The 22,050-nt window shown below is 39.2% G+C and overlaps 1 protein-coding gene across 1 annotated transcript; it reads right to left on the bottom strand.

Moving 5' to 3' along the window:
* Nucleotides 1-2,023: 2,023 nt before the first annotated feature.
* Nucleotides 2,024-21,034, bottom strand: zgc:114181 (M20_dipept_like_CNDP domain-containing protein). The gene is made up of 12 exons (XM_021308274.2): nt 20,921-21,034; nt 19,852-19,962; nt 16,141-16,284; nt 12,527-12,689; nt 10,761-10,849; nt 10,398-10,595; nt 10,227-10,311; nt 8,157-8,317; nt 7,909-8,073; nt 7,690-7,831; nt 3,122-3,269; nt 2,024-2,204 (listed from the first exon to the last, which is right to left on the bottom strand). Exons 2-12 carry the CDS (start codon nt 19,960-19,962, stop codon nt 2,126-2,128), a joined length of 1,485 nt encoding a protein of 494 aa, XP_021163949.2. The 5' UTR covers nt 20,921-21,034; the 3' UTR covers nt 2,024-2,125.
* Between the last annotated feature and the right edge of the window lie 1,016 nt (nt 21,035-22,050).

Genomic DNA, 22,050 nt, shown 5'->3' with positions numbered 1-22,050 from the left:
CAGGAAGTGACGCAATACGCCTTACCGCAAACAGGAAGTCCGCCTTCTGACTGCTATTCTCTATTGTCCCTCAGTGGGGAAATGCAGGTGTTTTTTTTTTCAGGAATGACCTGAAAATTTTGAAGAACACTTATCCAGGCATTTAAAAAAGTCTGTGTGTTGAGAGAAGGCTCAGGATTGTACATGTGAGAGAGAGAGTGAAAGAAATGGAAATTAATCCAACCTATTTCTTTATTAAATATAAAATGTATTATTTTATACATTTATTAATTTGTAATACCACATGCTTCTTTGTTTAAGAGCATAAAACTGTAATGAACAGAGGCAGCGGACCCAGAATTCAGCCAGACCAGCAGAGGTTTGTTCAAAGGAAAGGCTCTTTAATAACAAAATCAAAAAAACAAACAGGGAAAAATCCAAAAGAGACCGTCGAACCAAAAGACGGTATAAAAATAGACGGACGATCAGGGCAGACAGGGCAGGAACAGGCAGGACTGAATGGCTCAGGTCTCTGGAAAAACAGGGGGTCAAAAATCCAAAAGCAAACCAACAAACAGAAATTTGCAGGAGGAGACTCACCGACATTCAACAAGACAACCTGGCACTGATGTCTGGTCTCAGCAGTTTATATGGAGGTGGAATCAGGTGAAACCGGTGAGAGGTGATTGCAGCAGGGGTGGATTTAGGCAGGTGTGCAGAGTAAGTAATTAGACCAGACATCAGTGCTGAGGCTCAAAACAAGAACAGGGGTCCGTTCTTCGTACGTTGCTTAAAACATCCGAGATCAAATGAGACATCCAAGATGATTTCATCCGGCTAATCATGATCCGGCTAAGTGGGTTCTTCGAACACACCTGTTGTTTACTAATCGTAAACAACAGGTGTTGTTTTATCAACATTCCAGACCACTCAGATCTTCTGGTTCAGATCTACTTTGCATCCTCATAACAAGAACCACTACTAAGCGTTTTTTTTTTTTTTTTTTTTTTTTTTTTTTTTTTTTTTTTTTTTCATGGTTAAAACCCCATTTGTTAAGAGTTGGCTTTAAATGTTCTACTTAAATTATTAAACTAACTCAAATGTTCTCTACCCTCCTTTATCATGCCACTGCAGTGTAATTTATGTTTTATTTTCTTATCTTTTCACCCTATAAAGCACTTTGAATTGTCTTGTTACTGAAATGTGCTACACAAATACACTTGCCTTGCTTCTGAAGCTATTCCTTCATTATTTTGGCTGTAGGCTTTAGGTCTTTCTTTGGTTAAAAGAAGAATATATATATATATATATATATATATATATATATATATATATATATATATATATATATATATATATATATATATACACACACATCACAGCAGGAGTGGTGTTAGCCATGTGATACACAGTGCACAGACCAGATCTTGGGATAGTCCAGCTAGTTCTAAACGTCTTACGTAATTATGGAGATCAAAGGGGTTTTTGAGACTTTCAAGGCTGCCAAAATATTTTATGTACCATAGTAAAGGATGTGAATTAATACCTATTTGGTAATTTTATGTTAAGGTGGTGCAGCGGGTAGCACGATCCATGTATGGAGGCCTTAGTCCTCGACCCGGGTTCGACTCCGACCCACGGTCCTTTGCCACATGTCTCTCCCCCTCTTCTACCTCCTTCCTGTCTGCCTACTGTAATAAAATGAGAGCCACTAGAGCTGTGAAAAAATTTCAATAAATTACTCCATGAACAATGTGGCGTGTGACTCCTTATTAACAGTCATTAAACAAAAGTACTGTTTATTTTTCAATTAAGATGTATTGGTTTTATATTGGTTTATTTACGCAAGGTGGGACAATTACAGTATTTCACTATTACAGTACAGTATGATATGGAGCATAACGAGTACCAAACATAGACAGGGAATGAAGAAATTAGCAACAACAGATGCAGTATTCCTACCATGATAGATAGATAGATAGATAGATAGATAGATAGATAGATAGATAGATAGATAGATAGATAGATAGATAGATAGATAGATAGATAGATAGATAGATAGATAGATAGATAGATAGATAGATAGATAGATAGATAGATAGATAGATAGATAGATAGATAGATAGATAGATAGATACTTTAATGATCACACACTGGTGCTTTTGATCTGGGCAACTTCATTCAGGTAGGCGATGAATAACTTGGTTCCTTCGATATAGTTGTATCTGTAAGGGAAAAATAAAAAGGTTCAGGTTTTAAATGGGCATAACCTAAACCCTCAGAGAACTAAAGAGTTCTTAAAATGTATTTACTCTAACAATTATCCAATTCAAAACACATTAATGTCGATACATCAACCAATCATACTGGCTATCATTTCTCACAAAACGTTATTTCATCTGAAGTCTTAATTAAGCCCTTCCAGTCAGTCCTAAAATGTTATTTATACACAATGATAGGTTGTTGCATTTTATAAATTATAATTTATAAAATAATTTTTTAATACATTTTGTGTCTAATTTAATGAATAAGCATGAAAAAGATGATGGTTGACTGAAGATTATGGGAATAAATATTGTGTCTTACAGTAATGCGCCAATGTTTGCCTATTACTAATGGACTAAGAATGGTAAAATGAAACAAATCTTCAATGTTACACAAAAGCTTTATGAGAGTTTAGGGCACCACTGGGACAAAGCCGTCCATCCACACTATGTGATCCAGCTCAATAGAAACCAGCTTAGATGTTGCTGTTTACCATCAACCAAATAAATTTAAATGATGTAACTGAATCAAAATGTGCTTCAACAAATATTTGTCTAACATTGTCCATATGCAAGTAGGTTATTGAACCAAAAGATTTGTTTATTTTTCAGTTGAATTGTGCAGAAAATATGTCACATTATATGTGCCAATGTTTTCTATGGTCTTGTTTATAAGTCAAAAACACATGGCAAGGGGTGAGTAGACTTCTAAGAGCCACTGTAATATAACTTAAATTTTAACTTTTTTCTTTTACCACCTGCAGTCCTTATACTGTTTTATCATCAGGCTCCAAAGCTTACACTTTACCAAAACTGAAAATTAAGCTCATCTTGAGAAGACAGAGGAAGGAGATGGTAGAAATTAAGTGAGGAGAAACCTGCTAATTTTTTCATTCTGGGAATGCATTCCATCATCAAAGCCTCCGATGGGCATCATGATGATGCTTTTCCCTGTCACATCCTGGAAAGTTCTGGCGATGGGAATGGTCCCGCCTTCACGGATCATGTCAGGATCCATGTTGAAAACTGAAGAAAAACCAACACATATTATTTGTGAAAAAAAATACATGACTGCAACACAAAAACTCTGCTGTTTAGTTTACTGTATGTTCTTTGTTACTGGAGAAATACATGGAATTTTCAGAAACTCTACATTGTTTTACTATTTGATAAAAAAAACCTTAACTTCCTTAGGTTAACAATCTTCTGTAAAGCCTAACAGCTGTAGGAGAAGAAAGGTTAAACAACATATGACAAATCTGTCAACAGGATAGATTAAAACCATACAATCAAAAACACACATACATATAAAAGAAATTAACAACGATTATTGTCCAAGTCAGTTTAATTCTTTGATTTATGTCTATAGAATAAATCAACATGAAAATGTACTTTCTAGCAAACACAAAGGATCAGTAATGATCCAACTTTGACATAGTATGGCGTACATGCAGACCATTGTTGGGTAAGAAAAGGATTTGCAAAAAGCTAAGATCTAGTGCAGGCACCAGAGGGCAATAACTTAATCAATAGAGAAATAGTTTTACATGTAAAACCATGACTGATGACCATAAGAAGGTGGTATATAGGGCATCCTCCATTGAGCATAGTGCACGATGACAACATAAAGTGTTGGTGCTCTTGTTAGAATGGAATAATCCTTTATTGTCCCACAACAGGGAAAATCAGGTGTATCAGTAGCAAAACGGACAATATTGCAGTTTAATCAAGATTACAAATTACAAAATTACTGTATATTTATTTAAAAAATAAATATTACATGAAATGTGCAACTGAGTCGATAGAGCCAAAGTGTAGAATGTGTGCATGTATAATTGTGCAAAAACTACAGCAACAGACAAAAATTAAAAAGATACAAAAAATATGCAGTTAACAGCAGGGATGAAAACAACTTACTGAGTCTAAGAAATCTGTCTTCTACATTTAACCCTTCTCTTAGGGAGCAGTGGGCAGCTTTATAAGGCCTGGGGAGCCATCTGGGTTAAGTTACTTGCTTAGGATGCCATAGTGGCAGTCTGAACTGGGAAGCAGCAGCCTTCTCTGAATGCAAGTGCAACTTCAGGAGCGCCCCCTGCACTCCAAAAGACCTCAGTCTCCTCAGGAGTTAGAGTCTGCTCTTACCCTTCCTGTGAAGAGCATCAGCATTGTGACTCCAGCCCAGGATGGTGTCCCGTTGCCCAACAACCAATACAGTGTGAAGCAGTTGTGAAACCAAACAAATGGTGCCTGAAAGTTAATCTCGCTGTCTTCACTGTAACTAACTACAGATATTTTAATTTTACCATTCAGATATCCATGATAGCTCACAATCTTTCATTTGAAATGTTATTGATTTATATTTTATTAATTTTATACTTATTCATTAATCAGCCAATGTTCAAAGTAATTTCATGATGATATAGAAATCTACCACTAAATAAAATCCATTGATGACCAATACTATTTGTGCAATTTATTAGTAAAATTTTTCATAACTTCACTAACTCTATAACTTTTTGAGCAAAGTTTAAATCAATTAATTTGTAGAAAATAATAATAATAATAACGAATTAACCAAACATTGACATTAGATAACCGACTGAATTATTATAGCTTATAACTCATTGCGGAAAGCCAGCGTGAGTTTGAAAGCAATGTGCCGGGAGAAATAGGAGTTTTCTCTCGACATAAAGAGCCTCTACCACCCGGTTAGCTGGACAACCAAGGCGAGGCAGCAGCAGTGCAGCAGCGGCGGACATGTCTGAGCACATCCAAGCATTTTTTAAGTGATGTCAGGGTTCTGCGGCTGTGCCTAGGCTGGGTGCAGCTCTTTTCCTCCCTCTCTCCCACAGGTGGCTGCTGACCAGCTGGGAGGCACTGATCACAGGTGTTTGGCATTTCCTCGGTCTGTGGTGGCTGCCTATAGGCAGACGGCTGTCAGCACTTCACTGCCAGAGTGTTAGCCATACATGGTATGACTCAGTCGGCCAACGTCTCACGATGTCTCACGTTCCCTGCGTAAACGTTGTCTCTTGTGCCTCAGGTTGGATCAGCTGCAGATCCCTCTCCGGACCTCTCCCAGGACTCGCAAGTATCTGCCAAGCCGGTCGACTGCCGACCCGCTTCGCAGCCCTCCTGAAGATCCCAGCAAACCTCCGTCGAACTTCTGTTACCGCCCCAGCGCATTCCCAGCGTGACATCCAGCTGACAGTCGTCCAGCCGCAGTCTCCTAGCCCGATTGGCCGAAGCCTGCTCACCCTCCACCGATCAGCCTTCCCGCTTGGCAGCCACCTGTCCCACTGCAAGCCCAGACGCTCCACCACCAACGGCCCTTCTGCAGCATCCGCTCATTCCCCCCATGGGGGATTCATTGCGTAGTTGCGGTAAGCCTCCCGTCTCACCGTTACCTGCCATTCTTAGCGGTAGAGATTAACCTCTCGTTCTCTGTCCACAAGGTGTGACCTCATTCCCTTCGTTCCAGACGTTTACGAAGAACCCCCACATAGCCTCCTCTGTAGTGGTTCAATAAACCATTCTAAATTCTGCCTGCGTTGTCTCCTCAGTGTCTTCTGCATGTGGGTCAAAAAACTTAATACCATGACAAGCGATGTGTCAAAAAAAAACAAGCAGATATTCAGGTTTACTTTTTAACTTCTCTAAGCTAAGAAGCTTTTATGTCACAGAAAGCGTAATACATCCAACTTTATTCACAGCTTTTCAATCCTCTCCACCATTATCGTTTCCGCTTGAACAATTCTCTTCAAACCACAATGAATCATGGGATAGGGTGGGTCTCCAAGGATACACTGGACCCATCTTTCAAAAAGGACACATTTGTCAGCCATGTTTGAAGAAGACGTGAAAAATTGGCCAACAAATGCGGCCTTCAAAGGATGCAGCCAATGAACTGGATGTACCCCTAAACTGATGATCCTAAAATCTCAAAAACAAAGCGACAACATTATTTCAAAACCTACAGGGACTCCCACAACCTTGATCCTTGTACAAATGCACTATTCAGAATGGAAGTGTTTCATAATGGACACATACTTCAAAGACATTTTAGGGCTTGATCCAACTTGGTTGGAATATTAGAACTAGCAGCACATCAATCTGATTCTTTTCATTTCCAAATAATGAGAGCAATGCTGTCATACAGCAAGAGCAACTGGTTTGTGTTACAGAATGTACATTAACACTTAGTTTCTGTGTCTGAGGTGAAGAATGAAACTAAGAGCTTAAAGGCATACTATGCAACATTTTTCAGTTAATTAATGTGTTCCATACCGTTTTGGATGATTAAATGAGTCATTTCAGGTTGAACAAAGGTTTTCTCGGCCGCCCTGGTGGTCTGTGGGGGAAATACCGCACTTGCAATTGTAAGAGCCCTCGGCCCGCACCCACAGGCTCAGAAGTCTCGTGCAAGACTGCGAAAGTCGGTCTTGCTTTACGGCGAGAACTGCTACACGCCCCCAGTTAAAGGCATGCTGGTTGCTAGCACAGTGGCGATATTTGTGCAGTTATCATGGTGGAACCAGCGAGAAAACAGCGAAAGCCCATGTTGGAGCAGGCAAGAAAGAAGAAAAGGGCTCTAACAGAGAGAAGAGTCCTACACGGGTGAACATAGAAGGCTGCAAGGCTGACGCGGACCTCGTGTTTCTGCTGATGCGATTGTAAGTAACTTTGGAATGGTTTCTCTCTCTCTCTGTGCATGTTCATACTTTCACTGTGTTAGTCATTGTTTGTACTGCCGTTTTTTCGACTTTTGTATTCGTTGTGTTCGCCTGTCTGCTAAGCTCAAAACAACCGCGCCTGGCTTGACGGAGAAACCAGAACAGCTGAGCATCTTTACGACAGTGCACTTTTACTTTCGCCCCGGTTGCATAGTATACCTTTAAGCGTCTGCTTATCTTGTCTAGCTAACCCTCCTAGCATGCTCTCATTTAATAGACATCCATTCACAACCAGATTAAAAGAGGTCAGTAACTTACAAGTAAAAACAAACTGAGGTTTTGAAATACAGAACCTGAAAAATAAAGCATTATTTTTAGATTTTAGAATCAAAGAACCAATTTTATGAACAAAAATGTTATGACCTAAAGATACATGTATAAAAAAAATGAACTTTTATATATATCTTTCTCACAATGGAGAAATTAACTTCTACATCTTAACCCATCCCTTGGGGAGCAGTGGGCTGCTACTGTGCGGCGCCTGGGGAGCAATCGGGGGGTTAAGGGTCTTGCTCAGGGACCCAGAGTGCAGGCACCGGGGATCAAACTTGCATCCTTCTCTGAGTGCAAGCGCGCTGCTCTAACCACTCGGCCACAACCTCCCCCAACTTTGTGTAAATTCTGGTGTTGTTATGCTTCAATTACAAAGTGCTGATGTTGTTACTGTAAATCATCTTGATCCAGCTCCTCTGGAGTTGAAGTAGGTTTCTTACCTCTCTGAACCGCTGCTTTTCCAGCCTCATAGAGAGGATGCTGAGTATCAGCCAGCCATGGTTTGGCCCCAATCACCATGGTAACTTTCAAGCTGTTAGGACTCTTCCTTTTGGCGAATACAGAATAAAGGTAGTCTGTCACCTAAAGCACAAAAAAAGAGGACTTTTGTTAAGCAAAACACTAGAAAAACATCCCTCTACAGCAGTTATCTACGTTACCTGCTTCTTGACTACTGCTGGATCCATGTCAGGGACCTGTCTTATGGAGAACTTGGCAGTAACTTTAGCAGGAATCACCGTCTTAGTTCCAGAATCAGAGAAGGCTCCCTCGATACCGTGGATGGAAACGGTGGGGTAGCGCCACCTATGGGCCAATAAGTCCACCTTTGGAATAGCAATACAGAGACAATCATTCCTTTAATTGAGAGAAAACTGATGGACTATTTTCAGGATTGTGTTTTTACCACCTTGTTGTTGTACATGAGCTGGTTGACACCAGTCTTGTTTTTGTAGTGGTCCAAGTTGAACTCAACATCTTGATACATTTTCCATTCTTCATCCGAGAGGGGAGCCACTGCTTCCCGGATCCCTGGAATCAGAATCTTCCCGCTGGGGCTGATCAGTGTGTCTGAGGGAAAAGTAATTCAGTGGTTTTAGTAATTTTTTCTGCACTTTTCTCCCCATCCCTGTTAATATAAAACATACATCAAAAAAATAATTCCAACACATGATTCTGTTCTTTTTTTCACATTGAAATTACTGAATATTTTACTCAGACGCAAATGCAGTGCTGTTCAAGCCGTCCAAACCAACCTGACACTATGTGGTATAAAATAATTACCCCTACACCAAATGACTGGTAGTTCCACCCTTGGCAGCAACAATCAGACATTTATGTCCAAAGTATTTTACATTCCTATGATCGACTTTTGATCCACTCTTGTTTGACAAATTGCATCAATTCAGTCACATTGGAGGGTTTAATAACATGTGATTTAAGCTTGTAGCATCATTTAATTTAGATTTGATTCAAGCATTTGACTAGGTCCCCCCACAACTTTCATTTTGATTTCAGTCAAGACCATCACACTACAAACAACCTTCTTTCTGCAGTCTTTTATATGCCTCCTGAAAACTTACTTTTTACACTGGCTTTTAACGTGGGTTCAGTTTGAGCTCCATTGCAGCATTGAGGGTTTGATGTTTTATTTTTAGCTTTGTTTTTATCTCATTCTTTTTGTATTTGCTGTTTTTTATGGCTGTCTTACGGCTGCCTTTGATTACATTGTATTTTGTTTGTATTGACCTTTGTGTGAAGCACTTTGGTCAACACTGTGTTGTTAAATGTATATAAATAAAATTGACATTGACATGTTTGGCTGTTGATATGACGTTCTTTTTCGAAATTGCTGTTTGTTTTTACACAGATGTGGCAGGATACAAAGCTTACAAAAAGTTCCTCTTTTGTCTCATTAATCTACATAATATTTTCCCAAAAGTCTTGAGGATCATCAAGATGTTTTCTTGGTAAATGTACTAGACTGTTGTGATCTTCATGGTCAGCAGTGGTTTTGGGACACGCTCACAGAGGCCATTTTAAACCACTCTCTGTGAGCACTGTTCCATGTTTTCTAAGTTGATGGACAATAATTCTCAATTATCGTTGCCCAGACTCCCAAAGCCTTATAAATGTTTTTTGACAATTTTCAGACCAATAGTGTTGGTTTTTGAAGTCTTGTAGTCTTTTTTTGAAGTTTTTGTGTTGCCATCAAGGTTATATTTCAGTGATATCTTTATTCTACAAGTTTGGCAGTAATCTGGAGAGGATGTGGCAACTGAAATTAAACTCACCTATTTAGAATTTGTCATTAATAATAGTTAATTCATGATTTAAAAAAGCATGGGTTGCATTTACTTTCTCATAGGGCCAGGGTGATTTACATAGCTTTTTCCCTTAAGTGAAATCTTAATTTGAAAGCTGGTGTTTTTATTTATTCAGGTTATCTTCATCTGATATTAACATTTGTTTGACAATCAGAAATAATTCAGTGTGACACAGAAGGCAAAAAAAAAAAAAAAAAAAATCAGAATAAACTAAAAATAAATTGTTCCATCACTGTGTTATAGAGCTAGAAAATTATGAAATTCAAAGCAAAATAAATAAATAAATAAATAACAAGTCATAGACCAACAACCAAATGTATAAGATAACTTATTCAACAGCGTATAGATTAGAACTTCTTTTAACATGTCAATTTCTTATTTTGCTTTTTTTAACCAACCTGGAGAAGTAATAATTCAGTCCCATAACTGAGCTAACAAGTTTTAAACAACCACCCGCATTTTACAGGGATGTCTTCTTTAAACATCAAAAGGGACTGCTGTTTTAGCTCTTCATCTAGTCCACAGGGGGCTGTTTAGATGGTAGGATGAGAATTCTTTATTCTCAAAAGAAAACAGCTGCATAAAATACCAGATGGGACAGGAAAGCAAATGAAAAGGCCTAACAAAGGTTAGGATTGGGTCATGAGACCCACCAAGAATGCCAATGAGATCAGTCATTGGTTCGATCACCGTGCCTCCATAAACACCAGAATGTAAATCCTGTTTAGGGCCTTCAACCTGCAAACAGGAAACAGTAACTCTTAAATATAGAGAATAGATTTCAATAATGAATTATTTAAAGGGAAATTTAACAGATTTACAACCTCAGCAAAGAAGTAGCAGTTTCCTCTGGTGCCGTAGGTTAGGGCAGGCCGTCTGCTCAGCCAGCCACAGTCAGAAATGATGATGTAGTCCACGTATGAGAAGAAAGTGTCATTCTGAGCAAGGATGAAGGCATCCAGCCCATTGGAGCCTGTCTCTTCCATGCCCTCAATGAGAAACTTCACGTTCACTGGCAGGTCCTGTTTGAACCAGAAGTAGAGTGTGAGAGTAACATGAATAAATGCAGTTATTGTTTGGGGAAGACTGATATAAAAATACAGCCACATAAATGCAGTTGAAGTTCGAATTATTGCTATCTAGCCCACTTAGTTTTATCTGTTCAGGGGTCAGTGTGCTTCTCTCACCATACTGAGGTCCTGGTAAGCCTTTACTGCATGGATCCAGGCTAAAACTGGAGCCTTGTTGTCTGATGCTCCTCTTCCATACAGATTACCTGAAAGTACAGTGGCATAAAAGAATATGCATTTGTAAGACTCTCCAGATTCTGAGTTCCCTATAGGTGAGGACAATCAAAATGCTATTCACCAATCATGTCATTCTTGAGATATTTGAACAGAGATCAGATATATTAGCCCCATGTGGACATTGGCACTTGTTAGCTTTGCATCTGTTCTGGTCTGAAAACAGCCAAGGTGGTGTATGCATACTGATTTCTTATTATAAAAATGACCTCATGGAACTTTGCAGCAAAGTCATTTTGCGGTATTTAGCTCGATTTGAAACACTGTAATGATGAAAAAGCAGTGGTTGTTCAGAAACTACTTAGATCAATTTCGAAAGCTGTTCACTTTCTAACACTGTTTTCATTTAAAAAGGAAGAGAGTGGCAGCACCTGAGACTATGCAGTATGGTGATGTTTCACCAGTTAGATGCATTTCAATTCATTGCTTACATAGTGTCAATTCACAACAGGCACTTTATAAAGTCAATTTTATTGAATCATACAGACAGACTGGCTTTACCCAAGGATATCTAAGGAAACCCAACAGATTGCATTGAGTCATTGACTTGCAGTGTGCAGTCCTCCTGACAGAGCACTCTAATGAGCTAAGTAACTCAAAACACCTGCAAAGGCCTTTAAATGGTCTCAGTCTAGTTCTGCAGGCTACACAATCATGGGGAAGACCACTGACTAGACAGTTGTCCAAAAGACGACCGTTGACATCTTGCACAAGAAGGGCAAGACACAAAAGGTGATTGCTGGAGAGGCTGGCTGTTCACAGAGCTCTATGTTCAAGCACATTAATAGAGAGGCGAAGGGAAGGAAAATATGTGGTAGAAAAAAGTCTCCAAACATCAGGGATGACCACATCCTGGAGAGGATTGTGAAAAAAAGCCCATTGAAAATTGTGGGGGACATTCACAAAGAGTTGACTGCAGCTGGAGTCAGAGCTTCAAGAATCACCACGCACAGAGAGACGCAAGACATGGTTTCAGCTGTCGCATTCCTTGGGTCAAGCCACTCTTGAACAAGAGACAGCGTCAGAAGCATCTAACCTGGTCTAAAGACAAAAAGGACTGGACTTCTGCTGAGCCGTCCAAAGTAAAGTTCTCTGATGAAAGTAAGAGCATGTAGCATTGTTGTCTCATTGTTGTCTGAATCCAACAACAACAATTAAGTAATTTCCCTCTGGGATTGTTAAAGTATCTCTGATTCTGATTCTGAATCCAAAAAGTCACATCTAGGAAAATCCCGCCCGGTGATCCTGATTGGCTCATCCATTTTATGTGGTATTGAAATCCCTCTCAAGATGGATGTGTGGAGCAGTGTGGAGCTCTACAGAACGAAATCCATCTGGCGAGAGTCAGTTTAACAAATGCACGGACTGAGATTGAAAATCTGCCTTGTCGCTAGTTAGCATCACAACTAAAGTTACACCAATTGTAGCTGCAATGTTCTAATTAATAATCACTTATTAACATCTTATTAACGCCAACAACACAAATAAAATTTTGTATTGGGACATAAATCCAGGCATTAAGGGTTAGGTGTCCTTTGATTGATGATTTGATATTTTTCTGCGTGAAACATATTTCCACGGGAAGAAATCATTATCAGTTCAAAATGTAAAAAAAAAAAAATAGGATTAAGGGGCTTGAAACCCATTACCTTTGATATCTGTCAGGTTGTATGGATTGGTGGCCCAGCCATCCTCTAGCTTTGCCGGCTGGACGTCCACATGACCGTAGACACACACTGTGTGTTTGCTGGGGTCACTCCCAAACTGAGCTGTCACTACTTTTGGCAAGGCTAATGTTTGACCATCTGGAAGCTTCAGGTACAAAGGCAAAGTTATTGTTCCCACATTGTCACAAAATTACTCATTAGTCCCCTGATTTGGAAATAATATAGTACACATGCAAACCAGTACTAAAGGGTCTAAGTTTATGCTTATGGATTTGGCAGACAGTTTTATCCAAAATTACCAACAAATGAGGATATAACAAGGCATTAACTAATATAGCTAGCAATTATCTACATACAAGGAAGACAACAAGTCAGGTTGTGTCAGAGCTGACCAGGGAGACAGTGTAGAAATAGAATGCAAGCAAAGAGTGAAGTACAGGGCTTGTACCTCACTCTTTCCGGGTCGGTCTTTAAGACTATCTTGAAGATAGACAGGGGATCCCTTTTGGTAGCACTCAGTGGGTCGTTTAAGTATAATTTTGTCATATGATTGGGTGTTTGCATTTAGACTTTGTGTTTGGATCATGTTGTTTTTAATTATTTATCCTTTATTGTGTGTTTAGTATGAATCCTGTTTCAGTTAGTGTCTATCATTCTCCCTCTCCCTCAGCTCTCTAATCACCTTCATCTTCCACAACTATGTAATCATTATCAGCTGATTTATTCTACCCGGTCCTCATGCCTTCTCTCTCCCTCTCCTTCCGGTATTTAAATAGTTTGGTTTAATGTTCTTATGGCTAATTCCTCCTGTTCATCACCCCCAGTTGTTTCTCTGCCCGTTCATGCTTTAGTTGTTGTTTAGGGCTGTGACTTAACCATGGTCTGTTTTTGGGTCTTCATTCCACAAAACTATGACAAATGGAATGTCAACTAAAAAGAGACAGGATTGTAATCAGTACATAATCAGATCATAAAAAGCACTACTGTAGCCTACCTGCTCTCACTGATAGGTGTGCGGTGGGAGCCTGCTGGAAAAGAAACGGCTCTAGGTGCTCAGCTAGCAATCACACATTTTACCATCCGTTCTGCCTCTTCGTCCCACTGATAGAAAGTGTGAGAATTGTAGGAATTTGCCACAAGAAATGTTGGCAATAGTACGCTCAACTATGAAGGGTAAAACATCTGTGGAGAGCCAGTGCGGAAAGCCTGCACGGAGTCCACGCAGCTCAGAATATGCGCACAGTACCCTAGTATGTGGGAGCCTTCAGGCAGCACCGTGCCTTTAGATAGCACTGCGCTAGCAACAATTAACCTGGTAAATTAATTCAACATAAAAATTTAAGTTTATTTTAGCCTTATGTCAGAAACTGGGCAGTGTAGTCCAACTCTCCCTCTCTCAGGAGAGAGCTGTGTACGTGGAGAGGTGGAGTGATATTACACACTTGGGAAGAATATTTAATGCGCCTTATAATCCGGCGCGCCTTATGTGTGGACAAAACACACACGTTAATTCACAGTGTACCTTATAATCTGGTGCGCTTTGTCATCCGAAAAATTCATAAAAACACAGAGACTGATTTCTGTTAATCAGGTGGTGCCCCAACTTGATAATTTGAAAAATTGCTAGCTTTTAAAATTACTACCTGTATTAATAAATGCCCTTGGCATTAATAGTTGTTCATAGAAAAACCAAACATATTGTTGTATAACAACTAATGATATATTAAACAGTATAATACTAATCATTTTAAACTGTATCATCATGTAAGATTCATATCTGGCTATGTTAGAACCATATTAAACTGTTAAGAATCTGTAGGTTATCAGTACATCTTGTTACTAGATAAAGTGAGGTAAAATATTTTTGTCAACAGAATCAAGTCTTGTGTCTGGTTCAGTGATTAACTATGATGAAAGAGGGGGTTTGTGCCTAATTACTGAGGCATTACTCTGTTTAGTTAAGTGATCCTCTTTGCAACTTGTAGAAATGATATATGTTGTACACACCTTATTTCCTCAGAAATAAAAAGAGGGCATGAGGATTTGGTGAGGGGAGTGTGTGCTAAGAAAATGCAGTAAGTCCAAGACATTTGTGTTCAGAGGATTCCTTGGAAAAATGGTTGTAGGAAGCCCTAAATCAGACCTAACCAATTAACTTTAGTGTGTGCATACCAGATGTTTGTGACTTTGTGTGCCAATAGTGTCAGCACAACTACTATTAAAAGGGTGGCAGCATACACAGCAGATTAAAAAAGGTGTGTCAGATCCTGAACAGAAGTAGGATACTTGTTTTTTTAGATTAGAAATAAGGGGAGATTTAGAGAATTCCTTTCTCAGGATCAGCAAAGACCAGGGTTGCCAGATCTGACCAGGGTTGCTTGCTCTGATTGGCTGTTTCCATCCCAAATGGAAAAACGCTTATACAAAACCAATGTTTATTGTAAATTGGCTAAGTTATGTTTGCTCGGTTTAAACGTAAGGCATTTAGTTTGGTGCTCCTGGCTGTTGATGTGGGAGTGAACATCATGATGACAACCAAAGGGTGGGTGGGACCTTCAGAGAGAAAACTGAAGCAGCTAATGAGTCTGGTAAAGGATTAACAATACTCTCAAAAGGATTTAAAATCAGCCATAGCATGGAAAATATTTTTCAAGTGGAGGATATCCAGAACAACTGCCGGCAGACCCAGGTTTGGTTGCCCATGCAACTTCCCCTAAAAGCAGACCACAAGCTGTTAAAAGAAGTCTCCAAAGATATCATCACAGGACCTAAAATAGGTTTTTACTATTGTTGTTCTGTACTATCAAAAAGAGACTTCACAAGTTTAACTTTCATGGTATGCAGGGAGGAAACGTTTGCTCTCAGAAAAAGAAAACAGATTAGTCTAGTTTTGTTCCTGTTTTTTTTTTTTAAATGACGATATCCTGTCAGTTTAATATAAGGAAAAGATGAGGCACTGTAAAGTTATGTCAGGTTTTATTTGAAGTGTGACAATACTTTAGTTTCTTACAGAGCTTTGTGTTTGCAAGTGATAGTAGGTACTCCTGATAATTGTTCTCTGTTTTAGCTGATATTATAGTTCAGAACCAACTTTATAAAATTTGAAGCATCCCTTGAAGTTTATTTTTAACTGCTGTGATGCTCAATATAACAGTTCTCATTGCTTAAAAAATAGTGGATGAAAAGAGAGTGAAAAGTAATTGGTGATGAAAACATACTTTTAAGGTTGCATGTTTAGATTTAGTTGGATCAGGAATCTGAGCTCCAGAAGCTGATGCTGTCAGTTGGATCAGCATGTGGTGTTTAAAATTGTCTCTCCTCATGATCCTGTTTTTATTAACTTTTAGCACCAGCCATCCAGGGGGTTTGTGCATGAGCCTAATGGTTAATCAGGCTGCAGCTTTGATGTGTCTTGTATATTAAGAAGGAGAGAGATTTTGTCTTCTACAATTGATCAACCCCTGTTTGAAATGCAGAATATGTATTAGCCTGGTAAAGCAAGAATGAGAAACTTTACACTTTATAAAAAAAAAAAATGTTGTGAAAAGCAGGTGAGGGAGTCACTTTAGCAGCGACATGGGGGTTTTGACACCGACCTCTTGCTCTCCGATGTCTACCAATTCTACAGTCCCTCCCATCTCTCGCAGCTTCTGAGCCACCATCTCCATCATGCGGTGCAGCTCGGGTCTTTTGAAAATGTTGCTTGAGTCACTTTCAACTGCAACCCAGTCCCTAAGAGCCTGGAAAACCAAGCAAAGTCATGGGTTGAATCCAGTAAGCCATTTTTTCAAGTCATTCAAAAGCTTAGGCAATTCATAGCCGCATGTCCTACCGGTCACCATTTCCATCCTTCTTACTTTCATTTCAAACGTGTCATTTCATACCTGTGTACTTAACCCTGTAAAGCCTGAACCATGAAATGATTGTCAGAAAATCCCCATTTTTTGAAAATGGAGTGTTTATTGAACATTATAACAAAGTAATGGATAGCGATTTGCACATAGGAGTCATAATTTGTATACTTTTTGATACATTAGACATATTTGTGTCATTTATTATACACAGTTTGTTTGTCTAAACCAAACATAAAAGTAAATGTCAGCACTAGGTTGGCTGTTGAGCACTGTCTGTAGACCAAAGCATGATGTGTGACAAACAACGCCTCTCTGTACCTCCACTCCAGCTAGCTACTCCAGCTAGCTCCCCCCACTCCCTCCCCTTCTCACCTGTCGCCTCATATGCGCATATTTGCAAAGGAAAAATACACAACAAAACAGCATCACCTTTCTGAGGACCATGTAACTCATAATGCAGAACTTTATAATTCTGCTAGCAAGAGAACGTTTCAATCCACTGGATGCACTCGCCTCTATTTTGCTCCTATGCTGCATTGCTCCGACTGTGGCATTTTATGGGCGGGGAGGGGCTACGCCCTGAGTGGCAGCTGTTCACATGGACATACATGCACGGCCGGGTGCCCGACCTGGCTTAGTAAACAAGAGATTGGAGAACAACACAGAGATGGTGTGTGACTTCATACCACATTCCATCTAAAAAGATAACCCTTAGTTGTTCACATCACTATTTTTAGTCCTTTCTATTTAAAATCATTCATTATTGCTTATTGCTCCTTGAAAGGAGCATAGCGTAAGCAGGATTTTTGCAGACGTCTGCCCCCTCTGGCGATAAGTTTAAATGACACCAGTGTTGTGCATGAGAGATCACCGCCTGTGCAGTGCATCTGGTTTCCCACACTGGGAAGTTGTCAATGCAAACCTTTCTGAACATCACAGGGCACTCTAAAGGTTATAGACTACTGCCACTGTTACAGTGTGCCACTAGACGTAAATATACTATTTACGGTAACTTGTGAAGTACAGGTAGCATTGCACTACATCAGGTTTTTCGAGAAGAAAATATCAAACATATAACATAGAGGTTTAAAAAACTCATGTATTAAATATGATACACATGACATTAAACTGTAAAGTAGGAGTGTGTTTTTTGTTGTAGTGAAGCATTTTAATGAATATGAGAAGTACATTTTCATAAAATGTCTCATGTCAGTTGACTTAAAATTTGAGAGCTCATGAACACTACTCCTGCTCATAGTTATTTATTTGGTTAATATAACCAGATTTCCTTACAATAAATTATAAGTGAAATGTGAAATATTACTTTGAGTCGTTGGTTTACTAAGTGGAGCTGCAGTCGGTAGTACATTTGAACTGCAAGCAGAGAAGGTCCAGGATTCTGACCCCAGCCTGGGTCTTTCTGCATGGAGTTTGCACGCTCTCCCTGTGCACATGTGTGTTCTCTCTGGGCACTCCAGTTTCCTCCCACAGTCCAAAAACATGACTGTTAGGTTAACTGGTCTCTCCAAATTGCCCTTAGGTGTGGGTGCCTGTGTGCATGTTTTTTTTGTCCTCTGAGTCTGTGTTTCCCAGTGAGGGACTCCACAACGTGCCTGTCATGATCTCGGCACTAGTGCTGGTCTGATTACTATTATACACTCCTGTGAAGCTCCACCCCGGTCTCATCTACGCTCATCAGGTCCACCTGCTCCATCTGCTATATCATCTGCCCTCAGACCAGACACTAGTGCCAGATCATTTCAAGCCATCGGTAAGATTAATCCAGCGTTTTGTTCCTGACTTCCTGCCTGCTTGTTTACCTGACCTGTTCTGCTCCCTGATTCTCTAAGCTTGCCTAACCCCTGTCAGATCTGTAAGCCTGCCTGTTACTAGACCTGGATCTGTGCCCTGACTCTGCCTTGGATTTACCCCGCGACCTGCTGCAGTTTAACTTTAAATAAACTGTCTTTATTCATTAACTACTTGTCTTGGTTGAATTCTGGGTCCTTTCTGGTCGTAACAGTACCCTGCCTGTCACCCAATGACTGCTTTAGATGGGTACCCACACTACTCTACAAGAATTCAGTGGCAATAGACATGGATTGCTGTCACAGCAGGTATGAAATATCCCCCCAGGTACCAGGTGTTAAACCTTCGGCGGTAGATGCCAAAGTGGAACATGCACATCATATACATAAGTGATTTGGAATGCATTGGGCAAATAAAGCTGTTCAAAGAATGTTTATGTTCTCACCAACTCTGTGTTAACATTTCTCAAGATATTAAGTGTCTATTGTATTCAAGGTTTTGTTTTTGAAATTTTAAGCTTTCAATTTATCGACCTAACTATGTTTAGATCATTTAATCAAATATAAAAGAAATAGATTTAGAATCATTACACTTCAAAACCTAAAGCCAAATTTTGAAATCTTGCCTCCATTCAGTTTTCAAACTGCCTTTGAAGAAGATTTTCTCCTGAATGTGAGCTGCCAAGCAAATACCGTCCCTGTGCTGATGCAGTTTGCCCACATGAAAATAAAACATTTAGCAATTGTATAAGCAACGTGGCCTGTGTTCTCAGGACTTTATCCTGATGCAGATCCAGAGAATCAGAACTGAACTGGAAAAAAAAGGCTTTTAAATACTCTGCCACATCGACCTGGAATGGTCAAAAGGACTTGAAATTGAGAACTCCTAACTCTGGCGGAATTCAAATCCTTTATAAATGACAGCGTACAAAGCATGATTGGATGTTATGACTGCACTTTGTAAACTGATAATTTTACTGTGTGTGATGTATTTAAATGTGTATTTGAGCTGTCGTCTTGGCCAGGTCACTCTTCGAAAAGAGGTTTTAATTTGTCTTTGTGCAGATTGCATAACACAACCTAAGTCTGCTGAAAGATGCTGGTAGTTGTGCCGCAGGAGAAGAAACATAGTTCTGCTGCGCTGCTGGTTTTGCAACCAGAGATTACAGAACACAGCTGGTGTAAGTCACTGTGTCCTACACACTGTGTGTGATAATGTAGCAAATGTTACCTATTGTCACTGTGAAACCTTTCAACAAATGAGTTCACCTGCAGATTTTATGAGACAGATCTTAAATAAATTAGAGACCTTCTGTCATTGTACAATACGATGGAGACTATTCCATGCTTGGCTGTTGGGTTGAGGCTGAGAGGACACTTGTCCACAGCAGGGAGCAAGCAAACAGGCTGTATCTTGCAACAGAAGACCTGCTCCAATTTTTATTTGATTTGATTTTTTATAGATCCAAACTGTTCAGATCTGCTGGATCGGATGCGTGTGTATAATAAACAGTCTGTTTTGGGCATGTGTTGTGGAGGGATTAGGCAAATAACTTGCAAGAAAGATGAGCAAAAGATGGAACATAGAGTACAGATTAGTGAATTTGCCCGTCAGTGTTGTAAGTGATTACAGGAAAATTTGTACCTCAACATACTCTTCCTGATGGTCATCAACATACTGTGCCAGCTCGGTGTACTGGAAAGCCTGGGAATAAGATATGGCCAGCAGGATGGAGTGGACAGTTTGAAGATTCATCTATTGGAAAAGTCAGAAACAACAGAAGTGATGTCACAAATGCTTGTAGAGTATAAATCATTCCAAATCAACAAGGATTATATTATATACACAATCAGAATCTAGAAGTAGTTCTTATTGAAAAATCAAGCTAACAACTACTCCAAGCAACTATATAGTGACTCTGAAAAGTGTACATAGAACGGTTGAACTTTTTCCACCTTCAATTATCTGGTTGTAACTGTTTTTTGCCTCATACCTTGTTTTTTAACATATAAGGGCATTCGCGTTGTTTTGCATGTTTTACTTTACCAAAAGAAAAGAACTTAAAATCAGTGAGTATACTTTTTCTTAGTCTCTTCCCTCAATTATCAGATAAACTTGCAATTTCTTTTTATAATAATTTGTACTTTTTTAAAGCTTTACCATCATGGAAGAAAGTACGGAAGCGTATTGTTTAGATAAAAAAATTTTAGTTTAGAAGACACTTCAACCCTTTGTCTCCAGTATTTTTATGTTTTTTTTTTCTTTATAAAGGTTTGCATGTTTACAATTTATCTAAAACAACCTTTTTGAGGAAAACATTGCAGTAATTTTCTAAAGGTTATAGTGAAATATGTGCATTTTAAATATGAGCAGCTAATTAGTTGTTTAACTTGTTTAGCAGTGAGGACCTGTGAATAAAAACTTTGGATTTTAAGTAATGTTGTTCTTTTTCCTAAACGAGGAGAAAGACAACAACAAGTAGAACAATAGGGGTGAGTGAGCTCTTAGATCCACCATAGCCTCCAGCTGATTCACTGAGCCAGGAATTGGTCCATCTAAGCAGTTTTTTAAGCTGTAGAAGTAGAACTTTTAGAAACTCTTGCTGATTATTCTAAGCTGTTAATAACATTTCTTTTTATGTCACTACTGGTTACATATTGTATCTTTGTTAATGAATCTATAGTATCTTCCCTTCTTGAATGTCTTTCCTTACCTTCTTATTGAAGATCCAGTTAAAACAGTCGACTGTGGCCCCATGTGGTTGGGAAGAGATTTATATACATCTCTCCTGCTGCGCTTTTACTGGGCCCCGGGGTCACACTGTCAAATGTTTCCTGACACAGTGCCAAGACAGCAGACACATGACTTTTTTTTCTTGCTGACTGGCCCAAGAACTGCCCTCAGATCTATTGATCTTGCTCCAAGAATGTGTTCAGAGCAAAGGGGGCTTGGAAGGAAAGAACAGCATGTGAATTTCCTAATCATAGTGTTTCTCCAAACACACAACTTGTGCAACAGATGAGCCATTGCACTAAGTCTTAACCCCATTCAAACCGACAGGGGTTTAGGAGTAATCTTGGCCTGAAATGACATACCTGATATAAATGCAGTACAGCTTGATAGCTATAAAGTGTATATTCAAACATTTGGTATCTCTGTGAAGCTAAGACATTAAAGAATATTTTTCAAGTGGAACCACTACTGTAAATGTCACTATATCTGATTTATAGCTGATTAAAAATAAAATAAAATTTATTGAGTCTTGCCAAAATATCTTTCAACATAAACACTGCAAAACTACATGAAAACCCTTTCATAGTGAAGGGCAAAAACAGAAAAATGGGAGTGTGGTGAGGAACGTTGCTTATTACGTGGACATTCTGATTTAATGGTAGTTAAAATAATCTCCAGCTGCAGAGGGAAAGATTTAAGGCACAGAACAAGAAAAAAAGAAGACAAGGCCAGATAAATGACCTTGACCGAAGACCAGTGAGGGGTAGACTGAAACTGCAGGATGTGGACAGGGTCCCATTGTGCAGACATCCCACCTTCAGGGCTTAGATAATTCCACAGAAGTACTATATAACATTCTGTAAGAGATAAGTCAGAATTTTCTTTCTCTCCAGGCCCCAGCTATTGGTGGAAGTGAGAAGGAGCGATGTATCAATGCATGTTTTGTACTATTCAACTTTTTTAATACATTTTGATTTACTTTGAATTCTATCCCTGTGATTTACTATTGTCAATGTGTGTCCTTAATTTCCAGAATTAACGAACATGCATTTGGTCTGAATGGAAAGAACCAATCAGGTGCCTTCATGTCTTATCTGTCCCTCAAGTTCC

This window comes from Fundulus heteroclitus, chromosome 3, assembly GCF_011125445.2.
Source record: "Fundulus heteroclitus isolate FHET01 chromosome 3, MU-UCD_Fhet_4.1, whole genome shotgun sequence".
Lineage (NCBI taxonomy): Eukaryota > Metazoa > Chordata > Actinopteri > Cyprinodontiformes > Fundulidae > Fundulus > Fundulus heteroclitus.
This window is presented reverse-complemented; position numbering and strand designations above follow the sequence as displayed.

Excerpts from the sequence above, each read along its gene's own strand:
- zgc:114181 (XM_021308274.2), bottom strand. The coding sequence starts at position 19,962 with ATGAATCTTCAAACTGTCCACTCCATCCTGCTGGCCATATCTTATTCC. Across the intron at positions 10,312-10,397 it reads ACTGCTACTTCTTTGCTGAG|GTTGAAGGCCCTAAACAGGA; the intron begins GTTGTAAATCTG and ends TCCTGTTTGCAG. Across the intron at positions 7,832-7,908 it reads CAGCAGTAGTCAAGAAGCAG|GTGACAGACTACCTTTATTC; the intron begins GTAACGTAGATA and ends TTTGTGCTTTAG.